The sequence below is a fragment of the Rhipicephalus microplus genome, chromosome 7 (genome assembly GCF_043290135.1).
Source record: "Rhipicephalus microplus isolate Deutch F79 chromosome 7, USDA_Rmic, whole genome shotgun sequence".
Lineage (NCBI taxonomy): Eukaryota > Metazoa > Arthropoda > Arachnida > Ixodida > Ixodidae > Rhipicephalus > Rhipicephalus microplus.
Genome location: NC_134706.1, coordinates 161,157,970 through 161,179,992, shown reverse-complemented (window position 1 = coordinate 161,179,992; position 22,023 = coordinate 161,157,970). Strand labels below are relative to the sequence as shown.

At 45.9% G+C, this 22,023-nt stretch overlaps 1 protein-coding gene across 1 annotated transcript in view; it reads left to right on the top strand.

The window, feature by feature from the left end:
• LOC119179528 (rho GTPase-activating protein 17) overlaps positions 1-22,023 on the top strand; it is a 228,763-nt gene that overhangs the window by 186,309 nt on the left and 20,431 nt on the right. Inside the window, exon 11 of the mRNA XM_037430621.2 lies at positions 5,293-5,374. Coding sequence (XP_037286518.2) covers positions 5,293-5,374 — 82 coding nt within the window. The remainder of the gene's footprint in view (positions 1-5,292; positions 5,375-22,023) is intronic.

Sequence of the window (22,023 nt, the reverse complement as noted above, 5' to 3'; positions counted from 1 at the left end):
TACACCACACTGGCGCCCAACGCGGTATCAAAAGCTCTAGCTTTTGTCTGCTCTTAGCGAGTCAGTTCGCCTGCGCGATTCGGGCTCGTCGCAACATGGCTGCTTCGCGGGACTTTTGTCCGCTGTCCCTTTTAGCGGATGCCGCGTTGCATACGGAGGCCATTGCCTCTATTGACGCGAACCCTTCTGCACCCGTCCGTGTCGGCACCCCCTATTGCGGTGACGACACGAGGCGCCTAGCCTCTCCCTTTGGAGATGGCGCGTCGCTTCGGAATGGGCCTCTTGCCCTACCCGAACGTTACGCACAAGCGCCTCCGACGCCCGTCCGTGTCGGCACCCCCTATTGCGGTGACGACACGAGGCGCCTAGCCGCTCCCTTTGGAAATGGCGCGTCGCTTCGGAATGGGCCTCTTGCCCTACCCGAACGTTGTCTGCTTCGTGGCATGCCGCGTTGCACCAAGAGGCCACCGCCTCTATCGACGGGCGCCCTTCGGCGCTCGCCTGTGTCGTCACCCCTTTTTGTGGTGAATACACTCCTACGTGGTAGCTGACGCGCTATCTCGTGCCCCTTGTTGTCTGCCGAGAACCTGGATTTCGGTGCGACGGCCGCTCGCGGTGCCTTAGCACATGCAAGCGTCGGGGGCGAAGCAGCAGCTTCGCCGCCATTCGGCGAGAAGGGTGAGTCCCCATGCGGACAAACCTTGGCTGCTAACCAGGTAAGCGGCGCACCGCGAAGCGGCCGAGCGGGGGAGCTTTCCGAAGGCCACGAGGCCGAGAGTGAACCCGTAACGCCGACTCACGCGGCGGTTGCTGCGGTCCTGAGTGGGCGCGATACCAGACTCCCCCATTTGGGAGAATGGGAATTGCTTTCGGCAGCGAAGAGCTACTGAAGGCTCAGCAGAGTGATCCGTTTCGAGTCTCGGAGGGACGGAGCGCCGTATACGCTGCTTGCTTTGCGGCGGGCGCCGTTAAACCGTCTTGACGAGGCGCGGAGCGCCGTTACGCTGCTTGTTCTGCGGCGGGCGCGATTAGGGGGCTGAAACAGCGTGTGTCGCTGAGTCCCCGGCGGATTCATTTTGCTGGACCATGACGGGCTCCTGCTGAAATATATAGCCACTGACGACGAGTCCATAGACCCGTTTAAGGTGGTTATGCCCAAAAGTCTGAGAGCCGCACAGTTGCGATCCTCTCACGACGAACCCATGGCCGGTCACCTGAGTGGCTCGAAAGTTTTTGCAAACTGAGCAATGTTGTGACCTGGCCCGGCACGAAGCGTGGCTTTTATCGCTATTCCGTGCCTGCCACGTCTGACAAACGGTTGAGCCAAGGGTTGGAAAGCTGCCCGGTCTTATGAACCGATTGTCAGTGAGCGTCCGTGGCGCGTACTAGCTGAAAGATCCCCTTTGGGAAAACTCAGCCGTGCCACATCGCAGACCTGAAGCCCTTTGTCATGGTCTGACGAGCTTGCGCCAGTGCCCTGCGGCACTTCGCGCAAGCAACGGGCACACCCGGAGCGGCGGACCGCATTCGGACCCCGCACCGGTATAATCTGAGGAAGCGGTCACCTTTGTGATTTCGCGCCGGACGGCGGACTTCTCCGCAACCGAAGGCCCTCAGTTTACTGTCTAGCCTCAGTATACGTTAGCTTCTTTACGGCCTTTTCTCGTAAAGAAGTTGACCTCGCTCTGTCTGCTGCCAGTGTTTCTTTTTTTTTTTTTGAAGTGTTCATGTGTATTTTATGTTTATTTTTGTCTAATATTAAGTGTTATTTGTATTTTGTTTTTTTTGCCAGATGTTTAGTGTCAGTATGCTCTGTGTTTACTTTTTTTTTTTCGTGTTCGTTTCGTCTACCGCGAAGGGAGCTGTGTGTGACCTTGAGTGTCGGTGCTTGCCGGGGGAGAGAGACGAAGGACGCTTTGCGCCTACGCTCGCGCAGCCGTCGGCGGTGTGTGTGCGTGTGTAAGTGCGTGACGCTTCAGTGCGAGCCCGCGAAGAGTGCGTCATGGCTTCCCCCCATCGATGCGGACGCTGGAGGTGCTGGGGGGTCATTGACCCACTGACGTCAGACCATCTGGCTGTGCTCTGCTCTCGGCCGTCGTCGAAGAAGCCCCGCTGCCTTTACCACCATGGCTCCTGCGCGAGGCCAGCTGAAAGCAGCTATATGCTGCCGGCCAACGCCATTCGCAGCCAATTTGGGTCGGCCTCCCTGAGCACTGGAGAGGCCCGGCTTCGCGCAACGTTCCAGCTTCATCATCGAGCCAGAAATGCGGGGCCTCCGAAGCACAGCCGAGGCAGCGTTCGTCGGACTCGCTGCTTAACAAGACCAGCAACGAGCCATCAGTGAGCCCCCCCTTCCGGTACCTCTGACCTCGCACTCGGGCATCGCACAGAGCGGACACTGTCACGCCCTTTTCCGCCCCTCCGCGCAGTGGACGCTATTCCCGCTTCAGCACCACGAACACTAATCCCACTTTTCTGTGCTCCCTTTCGCAACTGTTTTATAGTGTTATGTGCTTATTTTGTTATTTATGTTTATGTTTCTCCTTTGTAATCATTTTTTTTAGCAGCAGTAGCAGGGCTGGACTGAGGTTAGCTGTCGCTCATAGCAGTGTCATTTTAACTGCATGGGTGACGTCCGGCTGCCTTTTGCAGACCGGTAAAGGACAAGTTTAGGAGAGGGGGATGTGGGAATTGAGGCTGGCCCGCTGCCTTTGCGCGGGCTTTCCCGCCTTTCTGCCATTCTCATGTCCCGACATGTCTGCCCTCCTTTGCTGTCAGCCGCGCTGGGAAGGGCGGAGTGACGTTTAACTCTCTCACCCGGTAGCGGATGTTGACTGTGGCGCCGCGCGCGGGGAGCCTCCCGAGAGGTTTTCGCGCGCTGCGTCGGGAGCGGTGAGTACAGTCCGGGACTTCAAACGGTGAGCCACGCATTCTTTTCCGTCCGTCGAGTCCCGTCGCTCGGGGCTCGTCGGACTTCGCTGACGGCGCCTCGCGCCCGATGCGAACGCTCACCTTTTGTTGCCCCGCTGCGTACTCACGGCCGAAGGGCAGTACGGTGTCCTAGTGCGTGGCCTCGCTACGCCGACCCGTCTCCCTTCGAAGCCCACGCGAGCGCCTTTGCCCTCGCTCGAGCAACCGGGCCTTTGCTCCGGTGTCTCCGTGGATCGGCTTTACCGCGGAGACGTGCTCGTGGCACCCCTGTGTAGTACTTTGTGCCCGTGGCGTGGATAAGCCTACTTGCTTTCCCGCCGCGCCTATTTGCAACGGGCTGTACTGCGTTTGGTGTTGCCACAATAAAGTGTTGCGACTTGAGCAGTATCGTGTTTCCCGCCACGGCGACGGTTAACGCGTGCCCTGCGGCTCGCTAAGACCGGACCCACGCTGGTGGCCGTACTCCTTCGGGATACGTGTACACCACACGCTTTATGAAGCGGCAAGGGCTCTCAATCAAACGGCGGACTACAATATGTCAATGCTTGCCGGCTTCTTATGAGGAGAAGCTGCTCAAGTACCAGAGATATGTAATTGGCCTGCAAAAGCAGCACAATTACATTTTCTCGCAAATCGGCAATGCGGATGAAACTCCTGTTTATTTTTAAATGCCGTTGGAAACAACGGTTGAGAAGACGGGCAGCAGTTCGGCGAGCGTGCTGACCGGCGGGAACACGAAACTGCACATCACAGTCTTCCTTTGTGCCCTCGCTGACGGCCCGCAACTACGACCGTACGTCATCTTGAAAAGGAAAGCTCTACCGAAGGTTCATTTGCCTGCCGGTGTGGTGGTGCGCGCACACGAGAACGCGTGGATGAACAGTGACTTGTTCGTAGACTGGATCAAGACGGTATGGGAGAAGAGGCCTGGTGCGATGCTCGCAAAGAGGTCCATGCTCGTTCTTGACTCGTTCCGCGGCCACACAACTTAGGAAGTGAAGGACCGCCTTTCACGCAACGGCACCGACTTAGTTGTTATACCCGGTGGAATGACGTCAATGTTGCAGCCTCTAGATGTGTACCTTAACAAGCCCTTCAAAGCGCATGTCAAGCGCTATTACGCCGAGTGGATGGCCGAAGGCTGCTACGACTTGACGCCGACAGGACGAGTCCGAAGGCCTGATATTGCCCTATTCTGCAAGTGGATTGTCGAGGCATGGAAGGCTATTCCAGGTGAGATGGTGCGAAAAAGTTTCAAGAAATGCTGCATCACAAACAACATGGATGGAACAGAAGATGACCTTGTGCGTAATAGTGAGGACTGCGGCTCAAGTGATAGCTCTAGCGAGAGCAGCGACAGTGAGTGAATTGTGACTGGCCTTGCAGATAGCGTATTCTGCTTGCTAAATAAAGCTTTTTCTGTCTACATATGTGCTATGTTGCTTGAGCAGTAGCTTTTGTACAGCCTTTCCTGTATATCAAATGTGCGGGCAATACGCGAGGATTTTTTTTTTTCTTTCTAGTTGAGCTGAAAAGTGGGGGTGCGGATTATATGCAGGGGCGGGTTATACACGCAAAAATACGGTATACAATGAACTACTGATATGATGACCACTTGTTGCGGCGCTTTCGAGTTCGTTATAAGCTGTATTTAAGAGAAACTTCATAGACTTGCTTTTGCTATCATTCGCAACATCGTGCACCAGCATTCAGCATAGTATAGTGTTGTGCTTTGTGTGTATTAATTATGTTAAGATGCATTAGATGGGCCTCATTGAGCTCAAGAAGGGATTATCACTGTTGGTGGCATCATGACGAGTGACATAAGCAATGGAAAAGATCACCATGTGATGACAGCACCCTGTGCTGTCAACATGATGTCATAGGTCTCCATAATTTGTGATATCATTGTAACATTGCTGTGGTCGCTGTGATGTCACATAAATTACACAGTATGATGTCATTGCATGACATTGTCGCTTGGCTAAAGATGGGCCAATCACAGAGAGGTGCTGCAAAATCATGAGTTGCTGAAAGATTTTGGGCAGGATAAATATAGAAGCAACAGAGAAGCAAAAAAAAAGATTGCTTCCAGTCTTCCTGGAAAAAAGCCGTAGGGGACAGAAGGACTGTTTACTGATGCATGCACGAGGGCACGACAACTTGTCAAGTTTAATCTTTGCTAATTCGTGCTCAAGCATGGTGCATGCTTTTACGTCAACATTGTTAAAGTTTATGAAGAGTAAAGATATCCTTAGGTGTGAAACTGAATGCTTAGCGTGCGTTGTATATCTTTTCACCTACATGCAGCATGACTGTTTTTGAACGTGCACACAAAATGCTCCTCATGTCTCATCCCAGGTGTGCTGAAACTGTACCTGCGAGAGCTTCCCGAACCATTGATGACCTTTGACCTGTACGATGAATGGATGAAGGCTGCAAGGTGAGAGAGGCCCTACATGCAGTTGATGAGACATTTGAAAACAGCGTGCATACCTTCTAAACGAACATTATAACACACTGAAGGACACAAATTGCCACACAGAAGAAGTATGCTATAAAATATCCCATTCAGCGGTGCATCATGCACCTCATGTTTCTTGGAATCGGTATAACTGTAGTTTAAGGGCACGAAAAAACACAAAGAAACACAGTTGAAGCGCTTTTTCGTGCATTTAAACTACATTTATACTATGCATATCCAACTAGACCAACTGTCGATTCTCGCTTGAAAGCAGCGTGCACATTCGTGCAGGCTTCCTGATTGGACAGCCAGCACTCATATAACACCATTGTGCTGCATGCTATTGCAGAGTATAACTTTGCTAGAGACACTATCGTGTTCGACAATTGTTCGGTTAGCTGCATTCCATGACCAATGTGAAGAGAATTGTTTTTCTTTGCTTGAAACAAATACAGTCGCCGACCGATTTTCCGGACTCCAAAAATTCGGACTTGTTGGATATTCCGGACTTTATAAATGCACCGTCAGGAATTCCATAGAGCTAATGCATTGTTTCGACCGACTTTTCGGGCGAATTTGCCCCTGAAAGTTCGATTTTTCGGACTAAATCGCTCGTTTTGTGCCACGCCCCAAGTCATTGTGAACGCCGCCATGTTGGATTTTCCGTCGGCTTGGCTAAGCTTGGTCTTCAAATGCTTTTCCTGCCTCCGAGATTGGAATGCGCACGCCATATTTTAAGTTTCGGAGGCCGTGTTTGCTTTTTAAAAGACGCGGTGATGGATGCCGTTTTTTCGTCTTCGGTCAGCGCTATCGTCATCACATCGCACGGGGAGGAGGCGAAAGAAGGATTCTTTTATTGTCGTTGCAGCTTTTTTCAGTCGCCATTCTGCACGTGTTGTGTCGCGTAGCGTCGAGACGTGTGCTTCGCAGCGGCTATCTGCGGCATTGAATTTTGTGTTCTCGGTGCCACGGCTCCGCTATCTGTGCCATCGCGGGAGCCAGGTGGTGTGAAGAAGCGTGAGAAGTATACGACCCTGACGATGGGGAAGAAAGCTGCCATAATCAAGCTAATAGAGAGTGGACGTTCGCAGCTAGATGTCGCTGGATGACGGTCGACGCCGGATGGCGGTCGTCGTTGTCGTCGGATGACAACGACGACCGCCCGCAGCCGTCGGAGATCGCCAACGCGGTGACAATTTTGTCGAGCGTTTACAGCGACGATGTCACCTTGGCGCAAATACAGGCAAACCGAATTGCCTCCAAGCGTAGTTTGAGGCAAGGCAGCATCAAGGACTTTTTTAAACCTGCCTGATGCAATAAACTTCAGATTTTTGGCAAAAACGAATTTTTCGGACTGTTCGATTTTTCGTACTTTTTTTCGGTCCCCGCCAGGTCCGAAAAATCGGTCGGCGACTGTACAACTGAAAAATAAACTGTGTAATTGAGGCCTAATATTAAGGCCTAATATTTGATTTTTCTTGTGCAAAGATTCAAGCTCACTGAATGCAGAGCAATTAGGCAATTATATGCTAATTAATGTAAATTGCCAAAGCTCACAAGAAACAGCTCATCACTTTATTTTCTTTCTTAGAACGTAATTCTCAGTGCCTCGCAACTATCCCACGTGAATTTCATGCATTTGCAAACTGTGGATCATAATTTGTGCCTGAAGGAGATATGTTGAATATAAAGGGGTAACAGAGGGTTGGATATGCTGCTAATTTCATGCAAAAAACATTGGCTCCAGGTGGTAGGTTTTACTGCTTAGTGGTATTTTCTTTTTATAATGTTACACCATGTTAAACTGCTGTACTTTAGTGGCGCTTGCAGATGCGATGTTTTGTTTATTCAAATCCATATTTCAAGAAATCAGTTACACTCAATTTTACCTGATGACATGTGATGTCACCAAAGAAACCACGTTCAGCATCATATTTGATAGCACCAGCAAGGCATTGTTCTATCGTCATATTCATTGATGATATGTATTCTGCGAGCCATGTAGTACAGTGAAACTTTAATTATACGACCCCCGGTTTCACAATAACGTGCAGTATATGACGAATAAATTTGGTCCCAGCAAAATTTTCAGAGAATTAATATATAAAAATTTCAAAAACCTTGGTTGTACGATGTAATTTCACGTCGTCCCACCATCATGGGGCAGCTTTCCGACACCATCCGTGAGCAAGAAATCGCCTTTCGCCCCACCACGGTGGTCTAGTGGCTAAGGTACTCGGCTGCTGACCCGAAGGTCGCGGGTTTGAATCCCGGCTGTGGCGGCTGCATTTCCGATGGAGGCGGAAATGTTGTAGGCCTGTGTACTCAGATTTGGGTGCACGTTAAAGAACCCCAGGTGGTCAAAATTTCCGGAGCCCTCCACTACGGCGTCTCTCATAATCAAATGGTGGTTTTGGGATGTTAAACCCCACATATCAATCAAATCAATCAAGAAATCGCCTTTACTTTAACCGAATGCTGAGCATTAAGCTCCCTTCACTTGATGATTAGAAAAGTAGAGAGTGTGCGACAGTATGTATTAGAATGGAAAATTTGACCTCCTTGTAGTTCATGCGCACCTGTATACACCTAAATCTTGTGCGTATTCAGGGTCGTTACCTAGACAAGCTCTATGCACACAGAGTAGGTTGCCAGAAAGCTCATCTTTGGGCTCCGGATATTTTCATATTTTAGGTCTGTGGAAACTTTACCTAGTCAGCAATACGTGTAGCTGATTTTTGACCTTTGTTTGCAGCACTCGCAGTCACAGGCCTTGAGCACGCAATTAGCCACGGCGCAGCCATTCTCACCATGAAAAATAACTTTCGCTTGATGTGAACGTTCACAACAGCTGAAGTTGCACTTCACAAGGCAATAAATTAATCGCGCACAGCTCAGTCGTGCATGAAGGCACCTTATGCAAAGTTGTGTTGCGGTGCTCTGTCATCATTTTGTGATGGTGAAGACATTGTGTCTGACTGTTCTGACGGAAGGCTGTTTCCAACGCGTTTTCAGTTTTGTTTGCGTGTGCAGGCAAAATTTGGACTCTACTTATAGGGAGAAAGATGCACCTTGGATGCGATTTTTTTTAATTTGAGAATTAAATTTTCTTCACACCCCCTTCAACTAACTAATACTGCCATTAGCTGCCATTTTCAAAAATGCTTTAATCTACCTTCTCTAGAGAAGCACATGAATGTGCCTTAAGCTCATTCAGGCAGCCCGTTTTTTTGGGTAAGGCAGTGTTTCATTGCCTGTATTTTTAGTTTTTCAAATATATGATGCCCGCATTATGCAACGAAGTTGCATGGTTCCTGCAAAGTTGTGTAATCTATTCATGGTGCATTTAATGGGGAACAAAGTGGAAATTATTGCGTTTCTACTGTCCACTTCGTTTCGTGTTTCCTCCCTAACTTCGTATTCGGCAGTAACTGTAATGCAGTTTTATTAATCAATGGGGATCATTGGTCTGACCATTCTAAGAAGCCTGGTGTATTTGTTATTAATGTTATTAATTATTATGTTGCTTGCCTTGAAACTATAGTGCTAGCAATTTTTTGTTCTTTCATTGCAGTTCATAATCGGTAGCTGTGGTTAGTTCTATACTGCCACTGTTAGATAACTCTCATTAATTTTAGAAGGCAATTAACTGAAACCTTAAAAAGAGACAAGATTTTTGTAAGATTGGAGTGGACTTCAGGCCGATTTTTTGGAATTATGGAATTACACCCTACTTACTGGCGTAATGAACACACTCACATAATAAACGTACCTTCAACTTCAGTTGTCAAAATTTGGAATTTCCTTTTCCCCGCATAATAATGCCCCCCCTACATTCATCTGCTGCAGTCCTGCTAACTGCCACCTGGTGCCCCCTTGCCCATTGGATCTCTTCCGTCTTTTGTTATTATGCCGACCCACCTCGGCCACCTCGGCTCCCTCCCTATCCCCCCTTCGCCTGCTGCTATGTGCCTTATAGTATTTCGTTCTATCAGTGTGTGGCACGTACCCAGTATTTCTTAAATACCTATGCGCCACAGTGGGGTTCACAAGCGGTGCGAGTGCAGAGACATCGCAGCTGACAAGCACACAGCGAGCAAAAATCACAAAACTTTCTGCACCAACTGACGATCCCTTCCTGCAAATACACGTATGAAACTTTAAGGCCCAATCACATGTACGCAATTTTCGAGCGATGATGACATGATTTGGTGTCGCTATGGCTGTGGTGAAGGTCCATTCGTGGCCATCGCGACGCAGGTTTCTGGAAAACCAGAAAAGAATCACTTGTCGCCCAGAAAAGATTGTGACTATTTCCGCGGCATGGTCCCCGATTCTTGCTTCGGCTGCAAGCGAGGTGGTCGCCGTGTTTTGTTGTTATTCTTGTTATCGACGGTTTGTTTTGATGGTTCAGTGGTAGCTTGCTGCAATATTAGTTGCTTGCTACAATGTCAATGGCCGTGTCGCAGTCGTTGTGGGAGGTAGCCATGAAGTTGGCTGGGAGGTAGCCATGAAGTTGGCCAAGTGCGTCGTGGGTTGTAGCGCACGCTTTTGGGCGCCTCTTGAGATCATAGCAGATACGATACTACTGTTACGGTAGAATGATTGCAAGAAAAGATAGCTGTGAAACGCTTTCATGGCATGCACGGGCTGCGCAGGAACAGCTTGCAGAAAGAAGATAGCGCTTTCAGCCACCAAAGATGAGTGAAGTGCAACAAAGAAGCTGAGTGGCTTAACTTTTTTTTGCAATACTGCATTTTTTGTTCATACAGAAAAAGTGTTCTTAAAACTTTCCCCCGCATAATATACACACCTCCAACTTTGCCCCACCCCGTAGGGGCCTCTGCGCAAGCAGGGGTTTGGTGTGTAGCGGCACCACGGATCCGAGCTAATTGGGGGCTTTGACCTCTCCAGCGCCTAGCCGTGCGTGGCTCATCCGTGTCCGGGGAAAATGGATTCGGGGGATTGAACTGATATTATGTGATTGGACTTTTAAGGCCCCCCGGCAGAGACAACACACCCCTTTGGCCCCACCTTCACGTAGACGGCACCCCTGGACAGACCCACCCAGGGGAAATCGGCAGTCGCCTTTTCCTATCCCTTTCTCTCTCTCTACACCATCGTCTTTTCCACCACTTTTTATCTTTCCTGTCGTCTTGTTTCTTCCTTTTACTTCCAATTTTCCTGGCGGCGAGGGTTAACCCTGTGCAAATAACCTATCTCAGTCTACCCGCATCGGGTTATGGCATTGTTGTACAGTTGACGTCTGCAAGCTTTCAGCATTCGCAATCTTGCAGCATCCCCTTGCTGGGCTCCGTGGTGGATGGCCGCCAATGTTGCTGAATAAAAATAAGACCGGCAGGCATAGAGCATTCCCCCTACTTACCGATCGTACCGGCTTGAAGCGGGTATGCACCGTTGACATAAATTTTTTTCAACCAGCCGATAGAAACATTTCCTCACTTTCACGTCATTCACTGTGAGAAAACCGGAAAGCAAGCTAGGACCATATCTCCTTTCGTAGCTGCAAGGTGTTTTACCGAAACTCTCAGGGCTGGATACTAGGTAACTGAAATGGCTAGCGGAGACCTCCTCCTCGAAATTCAGGACAGAGAACAATTTTAAAAGCTAGACGGCCTCTCAGCTTTCGGTGACGTACCGATCATCTTAACACCACACAGATCAATAAACACAACTCGCGGAGTAGTATTTGACGCAGACTTACTTGACCTGACCGAAACTGAACTTTCGGAGGGGTGGATGAGCCAAAATGGGACCAATGTACAGAGAATTATCATCAGAAGAGACAATAATAATAATAATAATAATAATAATAATAATAATAATAATAATAATAATAATAATAATAATAATAATAATACTTTATTCTGGCATGTGTACACAACAGTTACATGCCACCGAGATGAGGCAAAAGGAAACAGACGAAACTGTTTCCTGGCTAGGCCTACATCCCGTCTCGTGAACAAAAACAAAAAACAAAAAAAAAACAATAACAAGGAGTGAAACATATATTCGTGTAAACAGTTTCATGAACAAAAACAAAACACAAAAAACAAAAACAAGGACAGCGGTGAGGAAAGCGAAAAACATCCAGTACAGCGCAATTCATCAGAATCACTGTAGAGAAGTCATGGAATTTCAAGCAATTTCGCTATAGAAATACGAAACCTATAAAAACCATTTCATGTTGATATGTCCATCAGAGTAAAGTTGTGAATAGATTTAATGAATGAAGAGGTGCAATAGTATCCATCATAATTCAGAATTCAAGTGGAGCTAACAATGTGCGTAGCTTAACAATTGAAACGCAGTGAAGTACTACCTGGTGAACAAAGTATACATTGCAAGTGGCAAAATACATTGCATGTAAAAAAAAAGCACTTCATCCTGGATCGAAGAGTAATCTTACTTTATTTTTAAAATAATGTACAGATCTGCTTATCTGTGATAATTCTACTACAGAAGGAAAACTGTTACATATACAGTCGCCGACCGTTTATTATTCGGACGCCGAAAATTCGGACATGCTCGTTTATTCGGACATCTTCATGGCACCACCACACTCCCCATTGATCCTAATGTAAACTCACGACCGAAAATTCGGATGCCCCACTGTGCGCCATTCGCTTATTGGGACTGCATTTGACTGACTGGATGCGTCGCCGTACGCCATTAGGCGCTGAGTTAACAATACGTTTGCTAGGTTGCCAGCACTGATATGCTGCACTAGCTATGGATGGATGTCTGGCCAGTGTCAAAATGCACGCAGAAATCGCCATTGCCGATCTCGAAGGCTATGTTTGGCGATGCTTTTTTTTTCCAGTCGAGCGGCCAAGCCAAGCCACCTACAGAGTCTGTTCGCTGCGGCGTTTGTCAGCAGTGTCAGTCAGCTGCTTTTGCGGCTAGGCCTGATTCGTCTTGTCTGTATTCTCGCTCTTTTGCGTGTTCCGTGGCGTGCTGAAATGGCTACGCCACCCATTGCTGCGCCGCCGGGAGTGAAGAAACGCGGCCAACGTGGGAGCTACAAGACGCTCACGATGACGAAGAAGGCGGATATAATTCGCCAGGTAGAAGGCGGCCTACTTCAGTATGAAGTCTGAATTTTCTATTTCCCAGCAAACCGTCTCGGAAGCGTGCGTGTGTGCAGACATGACAGTTTTTTTGGGCGATAGGGCCTATAAAGGTGCCTTTTTTTCGAGTGAATCCGTTTTTTCGGACTCCCGATTATTCACACGTTTTGGCAGTTCCCGTCGAGTCCGAATAAACGGTCGGCGACTGTATCTACTATTTGATGGTCAAGTGATTTGGTACCATAATTTGTTATAGATCGTGCTGAAACAAGGGACGTCCTTCGTAAGTTATATTCAATGTGACGAGTGAGGTACATATTGCTGAATGAAGCAAAATCTTGTGTTATACGATTATAAATAAGAACCATCAGTTTAAGTTTGTAGCATTCAGTGAAACACAATACACGAAAAACAAGAAATAAATTGCTTTGCTATGTCTATCTGGCCTTTTAGTTATTAGCTGCAATGCTTTTTGTTGCATGGTAATTAATTTTTGCGCATTGGTCCTATTACATGTGCCCCAAACTAAGTTGCAGTACGTGAGGTGCGAATGAACGAGAGAAAAGTATAGCTGCTTTGCCACCGAATGTGGAAGAAGATGGTTAATACGGCTTATAACACCAATGGATTGAGCTATTTTCAGTTTTACATGACTCACGTGATCAGACCAGCTCAAGTCATTGCGGAAGTGTGCGCCCAGAAACTTGCAGCTACTGTTACATGTTATTTCTGAATTACCGAAATAGAGTTTTGGGTTGTGGTGTATTGCTTTGTTTTTAGCACGGAATAAAATGAAATTAGTTTTTTTCATGTTTAATCTCAGCTGATTTACCCTCAACCATCCCTCTAATTTTCCAAGCCAACTATTCGCTCTCTGCTCAAGTTCCTTTAGGTTGGGACCAGCAAAGATGTGTCGTTGGCATATAGGATAATGTTCAAAGATAAAGAAATGTTTACAATATCATTTATATACACAGTGAATAGAAGGGGTCCTAATATTGATCCCTGAGGTACTCCATATTTTATTGTTCCGTAGTTAGAGCGAGTGTCCTTATGTAGCTGTGTGTATTGTTGATGTGCAGTCAGGTAGCTTTTCATAAGGCTTTTTGAAATGCCACGAATTCCATAAATTTCTAATTTTGCTAAGAGGATGTCATGTTGAACCGAATCAAACGCTTTACTGAAGTCGAGAAATAGTCCGATAGTAAAGTGTTTCATTTCAATGTTTCGAATTCAGAAATTTTTTATATAAAGCAATGCGGTTTCAGTCGATTTCCCAGGTTGTAAAGTGTATTGATGATCACTTATCACATTATTTGCGAAAGGAAGCCAAAGAAACGTGTATAAATTATTTTTTCAGCAACCTTATAAAAATTGGCAGAACTGAAATTGGCCGGTAATTACCAAATTCTGTTTTATTTCCACCTTTAAAGACAACAGTAACACGTGCTATCTTCAATCTATCTGGGAACACGCCAGTAGCCAACATCTGATTGAATATATAGGTCAGTGGTTCTATAAGGCAACTAATGGAATTCTTAATTGGCAATGATGAGATGTCATCATGACCAGGAGCACAAGTATTCTTTAGAGAATTAATAATGGATGTGATTTCTGCTTCCGTTGTTGGCGTCAGAAATATTGAGTGATAGTTGGAAATCTGAATGCATGATGTAAGAGAGGTATTATTAGGCAAGGGAATTGAGCTGGCATATTTACCAGCTTCCAGGAAGTGTTCATTGAATTTGTCGGCTAATGCAACACCGTCATAGATAATACCCTTAACCATCATTTCGACGGGCGCTGTGCTAGCTTTGCTGCCGATGAGAGTTTTAATTTCTTCCCAGATCTGCTTAGGATTGTTACCTATTTTTGAAAACTTTTTTCTGTAAAAGGACGACTTTGCTTTTTTTAGATCAGCATTTAGCACATTACGAAACATTTTGTATTCAGCTAATATCTCAGAACTTCTTGTTTTAAGAAATTTAGCGAACATCAAGTTTTTTCTTTTATTCTCATAAAAAGAGCCTCGTTTATCCAATATTTACGGGCCTTTCTGTGTTTCTATTTACCATAACAGGAAAAGCGACATTGTAATGGTTAATAACCTTTATAATAAAATTTTCGTCTGCTTCATTTGGATCGGTTGCATTGTAGACGTCTGTCCAATCGGTTGTTTTCAGCAACTCACAGAAAACAGCGATATTATTGGAATCATTCGTTCTACGTGAATGGATAGGGGTAGTTCGTTTTTTACTTAAAGGGACAAATACAAAGAACGGCAAGTGGTCACTTAGACCAGACGAAAACACTCCGGAAAAAACCGCGTCTTGAGAAAAGTTCGTGTAGGAAAGATCTATTATTGTTGCTGTTGAGATTTGTTTACTCGTGTTGGAGACTCAATCGTATTTGTACAGCCATACAGTAGCATTATTTCAGTTAAGGCCGCTTGAATCGGAGATGTACCCATAACATCAATATTAAAATCACCAAGTGCAATAACACGCCATTTATTTGAATTAGCATTTTTTAAACATGTCTCAATAAACTGAAAAAAGGCTTCTGTATTATCTTGAGGTGGGCGGTACAGCGCAATGATAAAAATGTTCCGGTGTAACAGGCGAACACATTCAAAATCTTCGAAAACGCCCGTATAATCAGTCAGGATGCCAAAGATAAGTTTTGGCGCATGTATATGGTCACACCCCCACCTTGTTTTTCTTTTCTGAATTGAGTTACATGTTTGTAGCCAGTGAATTGAATGACGTCTTCCTCCAACACACCAACGAAATACTTAATACTCACGTAGGAAACACCAACGAAATACTTACCGTATTTACTCGATTCTACCGCGCCCTCGATTGTAATGCGCACCCGATTTCCACGACGAAAAAAAAAGTAAGACATCCATTGCAACGCGCACCCATTTTTCTCGCTGGCCCGCACGATTACACCACTCAAAAAAAGGACTCCTTTCAGGAGCGTCTTTCATTTAAATATGAGGTACGGGGGAAGCTTGTACCCACATTGACGTGTAACAGAGCATTGCCGTCACTGTAGTTTTACCGTGGACCGATGTCAGCACGCCAACTTGCTTCGCCCTCTTCTTCTCGACGGTTGTGGTGCCAGGCATGTCGAAGTAAACAGATGTCTAATCGGCATTCCGGATTTGCCCAAGCAGGTAGCCATTGTGCCACACGTTTAGGACGAACCTCTGAAAACTGTGCAGCTTTTCATCCCACTCCTCCGCAAAACTTTTCGCAGATGCTCATTCACCTTCGGAGGGAAAAGCCTTTCCTCTTCATAAAGTTAGTTAGCCAGCACCTGCTCGCTTTAAACTGGCTCCGCATTAGCCCTTTTTCCAAGACTAATTGCATAGCCCGCACTTGGAGCAGTTTTGTCGTCACGGGCCACTGTGCCGCTCGCTACTCAAGCACATACTCGGTGAGCAGCTCTTCAATTTGCGGAAACCGACCCTGCTGTGGCTTACTGAAGCCTTTGCGTGAATCTTTGCGGTCGACAATCTTCTGCTTTTGTTTCCGCCAGTCTCGCACGCACGTTTCGGAAACTCCGAACGACCGCGATGCAGCCCGATTTCTGTCCGTTTCTGCACACGCGATGACTTTTCTTTTAAAAGCGGCATCATGCTGCACTCGAGTTTTTGGAGTCGGCCCTTCCATGCCGGGGATGCTAATGCACTACAAGATGACGAACTCCTCAGCACACGTATGAAGTGCCGCACCGCACATGGGAAACACATAGGCATAAATGGCCGACGCGCCATGGCGACGCACGTAGGGGCGGCCATTTTGGAAATGCCGATGGCAATAGAATGACCGTATTCATTTTTTTTTCGCACTCGATTCTAACGCGCATGTGATTTATGAACTCGCTTAACCGGAAAAAAGGTGCGCGTTAGATTCGAGTAATTACGGTAATACTCACGTTTGCTTTCAGTAAACTGCCAGAAATCATTCAAACAGGGTACACGAAGACCTCTCTCAGGCCATACATACCAAACCCCCGTCATTGCTTCTAATGTCTGAGGTATGGCCATGGCTCTAAAAACTGTCGTGGTCGCCAGACTTGTGCACTATGTGGAGTTCTGGGTTAGGTGTCCGAGAACTGCAAAGAGCAGCCGCACTGCGTAAAGTGTGATGGAAACCATGCCGCGTATTCGCATTCCTGTTTATATGGGAAAAAAGAACAAGAAATAACGCTGAAGGTGAAAGAAAACGTTTCTTTCAAGGAAGCAAGAAAAAACAGTCTCACCATTCTATGGCCAAACATACGCTGATGCGGGCACGTCAGGGGGCACCGCCGCACCAGCCCTCGTCACTTCTTCGGCCCGCGCATAGCGAGCCGGGGGTTGTGGCACCTGCCCTCAAGGCGGCTGTAGTCCAGACTACTCCGCCTACTCGCGAACAGTGACCGGAGACTACAAGGTCCTCATGTCTCAAGGCTGTGCCTCACCAGGTGAGGCCCTGAATTCGTACTGCCAGCTCGCACGTGCGGACATTTAGTGCCTCCGAGGAGTCAATAGATACGTCAGTACCCTTGGTGCCGAAAGAGTGGCGGGGCTCCTGGGAGCGCGCGCGAAGAAAACAAAAAAGCAGATTAACAGGGCCTGGTGATGGCCCTGTTACTTGAATTCAAACTCCCCGCCTAAACAGCCACTCGCTTTTCGTACACACAGCACTACTTTACCTTCACATTGAACACCCAAATTATAGAACGCAATGTCAGGTGCAAATCTGCGCCTATTTTTGCACTTTAATTTGAGAAGTTTCTAGCTTCTTGTGTCATTATTTCTGGCGCAAAATCAATTTATAACATCCCTGTGAGATGAATGTGAGCGCAAATTGACGCTAAAATCGCGCTTTTTCTGCGCCAAACTGTTGCTATTACACACGAGCTATCGTGTTCATTTTGGTCTCGTTTGGAAGGGTCGTTCTTCATCTTCAACTTCCCGCCACCGCTGGCTCACCTTGCTCATTGGGTTTTTTAACAAAAATGCGACATCGAGAAACACTAGCGCGCGATTCAATTGGCTGCTTGGGGTACGTGACCAAATTGAGGCATCCAATTGGCCAAGGGGCGCTTTCGGCGTCTGCTTCACCATCGTGACGCGCACGGACATGCGCCATTTTGTCATGGTGCTACTGACTGCTTGGGGCAGTAAAGAAGTTCCGTGCTACAGTAATTTGTGAAGCGGGTGTGGCGGTGGTTCGTTTGCTGTGAACTTCAGAAAGATCCCCGCTATGGCTCAGGACAACGAGGATAACGAACTCGATGCGGGCAACGGCAGTCGCCGAGTCACCGGTGTAGGCCTAACTCTCGTACGAGCCCGTTGGTTGCCGACAACGTTACTGAGAACGGCTGTGTTTTGCAGCCTCATCAGTTAGAGGACGGCAAGTAAAAAGCAGAAGTGAAGCTACCGGAAATATAAATCTTTGTAGTGACGGAACGGCAGTGCAGTCTTATCGTTAAACCCGCCGATGTTGTGGTTCCCCCCGTCTGACGAAAGGACCTTGAACTGCGTGACGGGTCGTCAGAGTGGAGTACGCCGTGCGTCGACCAACAACACAAAGTCAATCCGTTCGCAGTGAACATGCTCGCGGCCCTCGTAATGGAGGCTACTGGCAACAGGTAGACTGCTGTTAACGACGTGTTTGCAACGTTGTCGCGATCTCCGCTCGAAAATGCGGCAGTCTTATGTGAAAAGGAAACTAACACCTCGGCACTCGTGTAGCCTCGAAATTGATGAACGAGGGAGCAACTTTGGTTCGCGACACTTACGGTTAACTTATTCTGGACAAGCCGGAAAACATCGCCACGTTATTCGACGGATCGTCGATGACGCACGCACATTCTTTGCACATCGCCATCAGTACAGTCACCGAACTGATAAGAGGCCTCGCGACAGACGAGCAAACGGCGACAACTTGCTACAGGACTAGAAGAAACGACATGCTCGTACAAACAATCAGCCCTATTACATTCCCGGTGCATATTAACTGACTAAAAGTATGTGTGCCATGATATTTTTCCCTCGGAACGGCGAAATTAGGTTTTAACAGCATTATTCTTGAAGCACAGATTTTGACCACTTTCTTTTGCTTGTTCGGTAAAAGTGGACCTAGGGCAGCTAGAGCTGTAATTGTTTTTGCACAATGTAGTTAAATGTGCACAAAAAGCAATGCTGGGAGCCTACTTTCAATGGGCAGCTTCTTTTTTATTTTAATATAAAAAATTCTGTATTTGGTTGCATGCATTGAACTTTACTGTGCTGTAATTCGAGAAGTACTCGTTCAATTTTCGATCAGCTTGCAGCATTGCACACCTTAGGCTTTCTAGCATCCATTTATATGTCAATGGCTATGTAATTATAAGTGCATACATTTTTACAATTAAAAATGTTAGAATTCTTTGTTTTCTTCATTTTCTCAAAATGGCAATTTTGTACTCCCTGCATGAAAATTACTGCAATATATCTGAAACTATTACAGATAGCAAAATATTTTATTTTGCAGCATGAAGCTATATATATTTGGAGCACACAACATAGGAAGCAGATTTTGATTTCTCTTGATGCAAGTTATTCAAACTAGTCTTTTGTTTGACCACACAATGGCCACATTCAGGGTTGTGAAGTTTAGTGTACTGTAAAGTAAGAAATATTGATCCATTCAGAAAAGTGCTTCTTATGTTGCAGGTCTTATGCTTTTTACTGTCAATCCCTATGTTATTTATAAATTTTTGACAGGTGGTTATTTTTCTATTATGGTAAGAACAATAGAAATTGTTATCTTGAGTATTTAATTAACTAATGAAGCTACCGAAAAAATCACTACATTTTTAGAATCCGGAGAACAAACTAAATAAGCATGCCAACTTCGGTCTCACTTGGTTAAAAAAAAAATGACAGATCCCTAAGAACCATGTCCCCCCTTAAGATTGGAGATGATGTTTTTCCAACTGACAGTTCGGAGGAATGTAAGTAGTGCAAATTATGATCAGTTTGTCGAAAAGAACAGCTCGAGCAGCCACTGTCTCATGAGTTGTAAGTGGGTGGGTGCATTCTCTTGATTGATTATAATGGCTACGCCTCCGAATGATGTCATGGCATCATCATGGTCCTTTCGAAAAATAATATAGTTACGTAGAAAGTTGATGTGTCTTGGTTTTAAGTGTGTTTCTTGTACATACAGCACTTTTGGTGAGTGTTTGTGTACTGCTTCGGGAGTTTCGGACAGCTGAAAATCTCGAAACTTTCAAGAAGATAAAGTGTGAAGGCAGGAGAATGCACCGGCAGGCCAGGAGAGAAAGTTGGCAAAAGTTTTTATTGGGCATCAATTCCTACACACATGAGGGCAAAGTCTGGAACATGGTTAGCAGGGTAACAGGAAAAAAACCACATTCACTCCCTCTATTAAGCACACAGGGCAACAGCTTGGAAGACCAGGCGAACTTCCTAGGCGCCTGTTTCGAACAGGTGTCGAGCTAGTTGTACTATTCTGAAGCTTTCCAACGATACAAAACAAAAATATAAAAACAGAAACTAGAGCGAAAATCTACAAAACACGAGGCATACAATGAACCCTTTCGTTTAGCAGAGCTACTGGAATTGCTAAGTTGCTGCAATAAATCCGCTCCAGGTTCCGACCGAGTCATATACGAAATGCTAAAACATCTGCCCTATAAAACTCAAAATTCCCTCCTTTCTCTGTATAACGCTGTTTGGTTTTCCAGTGAAATCCCCACTCTTGGAAAGAAGCCATTATTGTCCCGATTCTAAAACAGGGCAAGGACCCATCCTTGGGCTACAATTACAGGCCTATTGCCCTGAACAGTTGTCTGTGCAAGGTCTTCGAAAAGATGATAAATTGAAGACTGGTGCACTATCTTGAAACAAACAATCTACTTGAACCACAGCAGTGCGGGTGTAGAGAAGGAAAAATTCACATTGAGGCACAAATCTGCGACGCTTTCGTCCATAACCAATTTTTTCTTTCTGTGTTCCTCGACATAGAGAAAGCCTACGACACTACGTGGCTTATTGGCATACTCACAGACTTCTCACAAATAAGTGTGCACGGAAAAATGTTCTCTATAATTGAAAGCTATCTGTCTAATCGGACATTCCGTGTTAGAGTGGGCCCTGCTGTATCACAAACATTTGTGCAAGAGACAGAAGTATCGCAAGGAGGTGTATTGAGTTGTACACTTTTTATAAAAAAATGCATTCCTTGTGTATGTCCATACCACGAAATGTATTTTATATCACATATGTCGATGACGTACAAATTGGCTTTAAATCATGCAGGCTTTCAATGTGTGAACAACAGGTTCAGTTGGGCTGGAATAAGCTTTTGATATGGGCAGATAATAACAGGTTTAAACTGAACCCTCAAAAAAGCACTTGTGTCTTATTCTGCAGAAAGAGAGGCCAATATCCTGATCCGAACGTTCACCTGCATGTTCAATGTTTGTTAGTTAAAAGTGAGCATCAGTTCCTAGGCCTAATATCAGACAGCAAACTAACATTCATACAACATATTGAGCACCTAGAAAACAAGTTCTTGAAAATTATGAATATCTTAAAGTATTGTCATGCACTTCATGGGGTAGTGACAAGAACTGTCTCGAATCTGTACAAAAGCCTGATACACTTAGATTATGGTGCAATAATATACCAGTCTGTAACACCAACTGCCCTAAAAATGCTCGACCCTGTTCACTGTCTTGGAATTCGTCTTTCTACCGGTGGTTTTAGAACTAGCCTTGTATAAAGCCTCTACATTGAATCGAATGAGTGGTCGCTACATCTCCGGAGATTCCACCTATCCTTTCTATACTTTTTTAAAGTAAACATAAACAACAAACACCCCGTACACTCCACCATCAGTGACTTGTCCATTTGTCTTCTACACTCAAACCTAATTATAACAGTCACATCTGCCACAAAAATACTTCTTTATATCCAAAAATTTTTTATAAAACACTGTGTCTATGGCGAAGTTATTGGTCACTTACTTCGTTTTAACCGATAATCCGTCATATGCGAATTGGTTATATTGAGTTCTGAATGTATTTCACAACCGCCATGCTCTATGCACTTCGTTTGAGGAGTCCAGCTGAAGAAATGGGGGTGTCACTTTGGGAACATCGTTTGGCTGCTCTTGCTGTATATGTGCTGCCATGGCAGTGGCAGCTCATAGATTGTGATATGTCCTTCGTTGAAGTTACTAAAAGCGCACCTATTGCACATATTTATGCACACTTCCTTGAACTGCAGCATAAATATTCATGTCCGGAATTTTTCACCGATGCCTCAAAGACTCGCACTTCTGTGTCCTACGCCACAGTTGGTCTATCTTTTTCAGACGTAGGTATTTGCACCCCAATACGAGCATCTTCACTGCAGAGGCATACGGCATATTATCAGCCGTCAAACATATAAAAGAATAGAAACTCTAAAAAGCTGTGATATATACTGATTCTCTAAGCGTGGTAACAGCTCTGAAATTTCTTAAA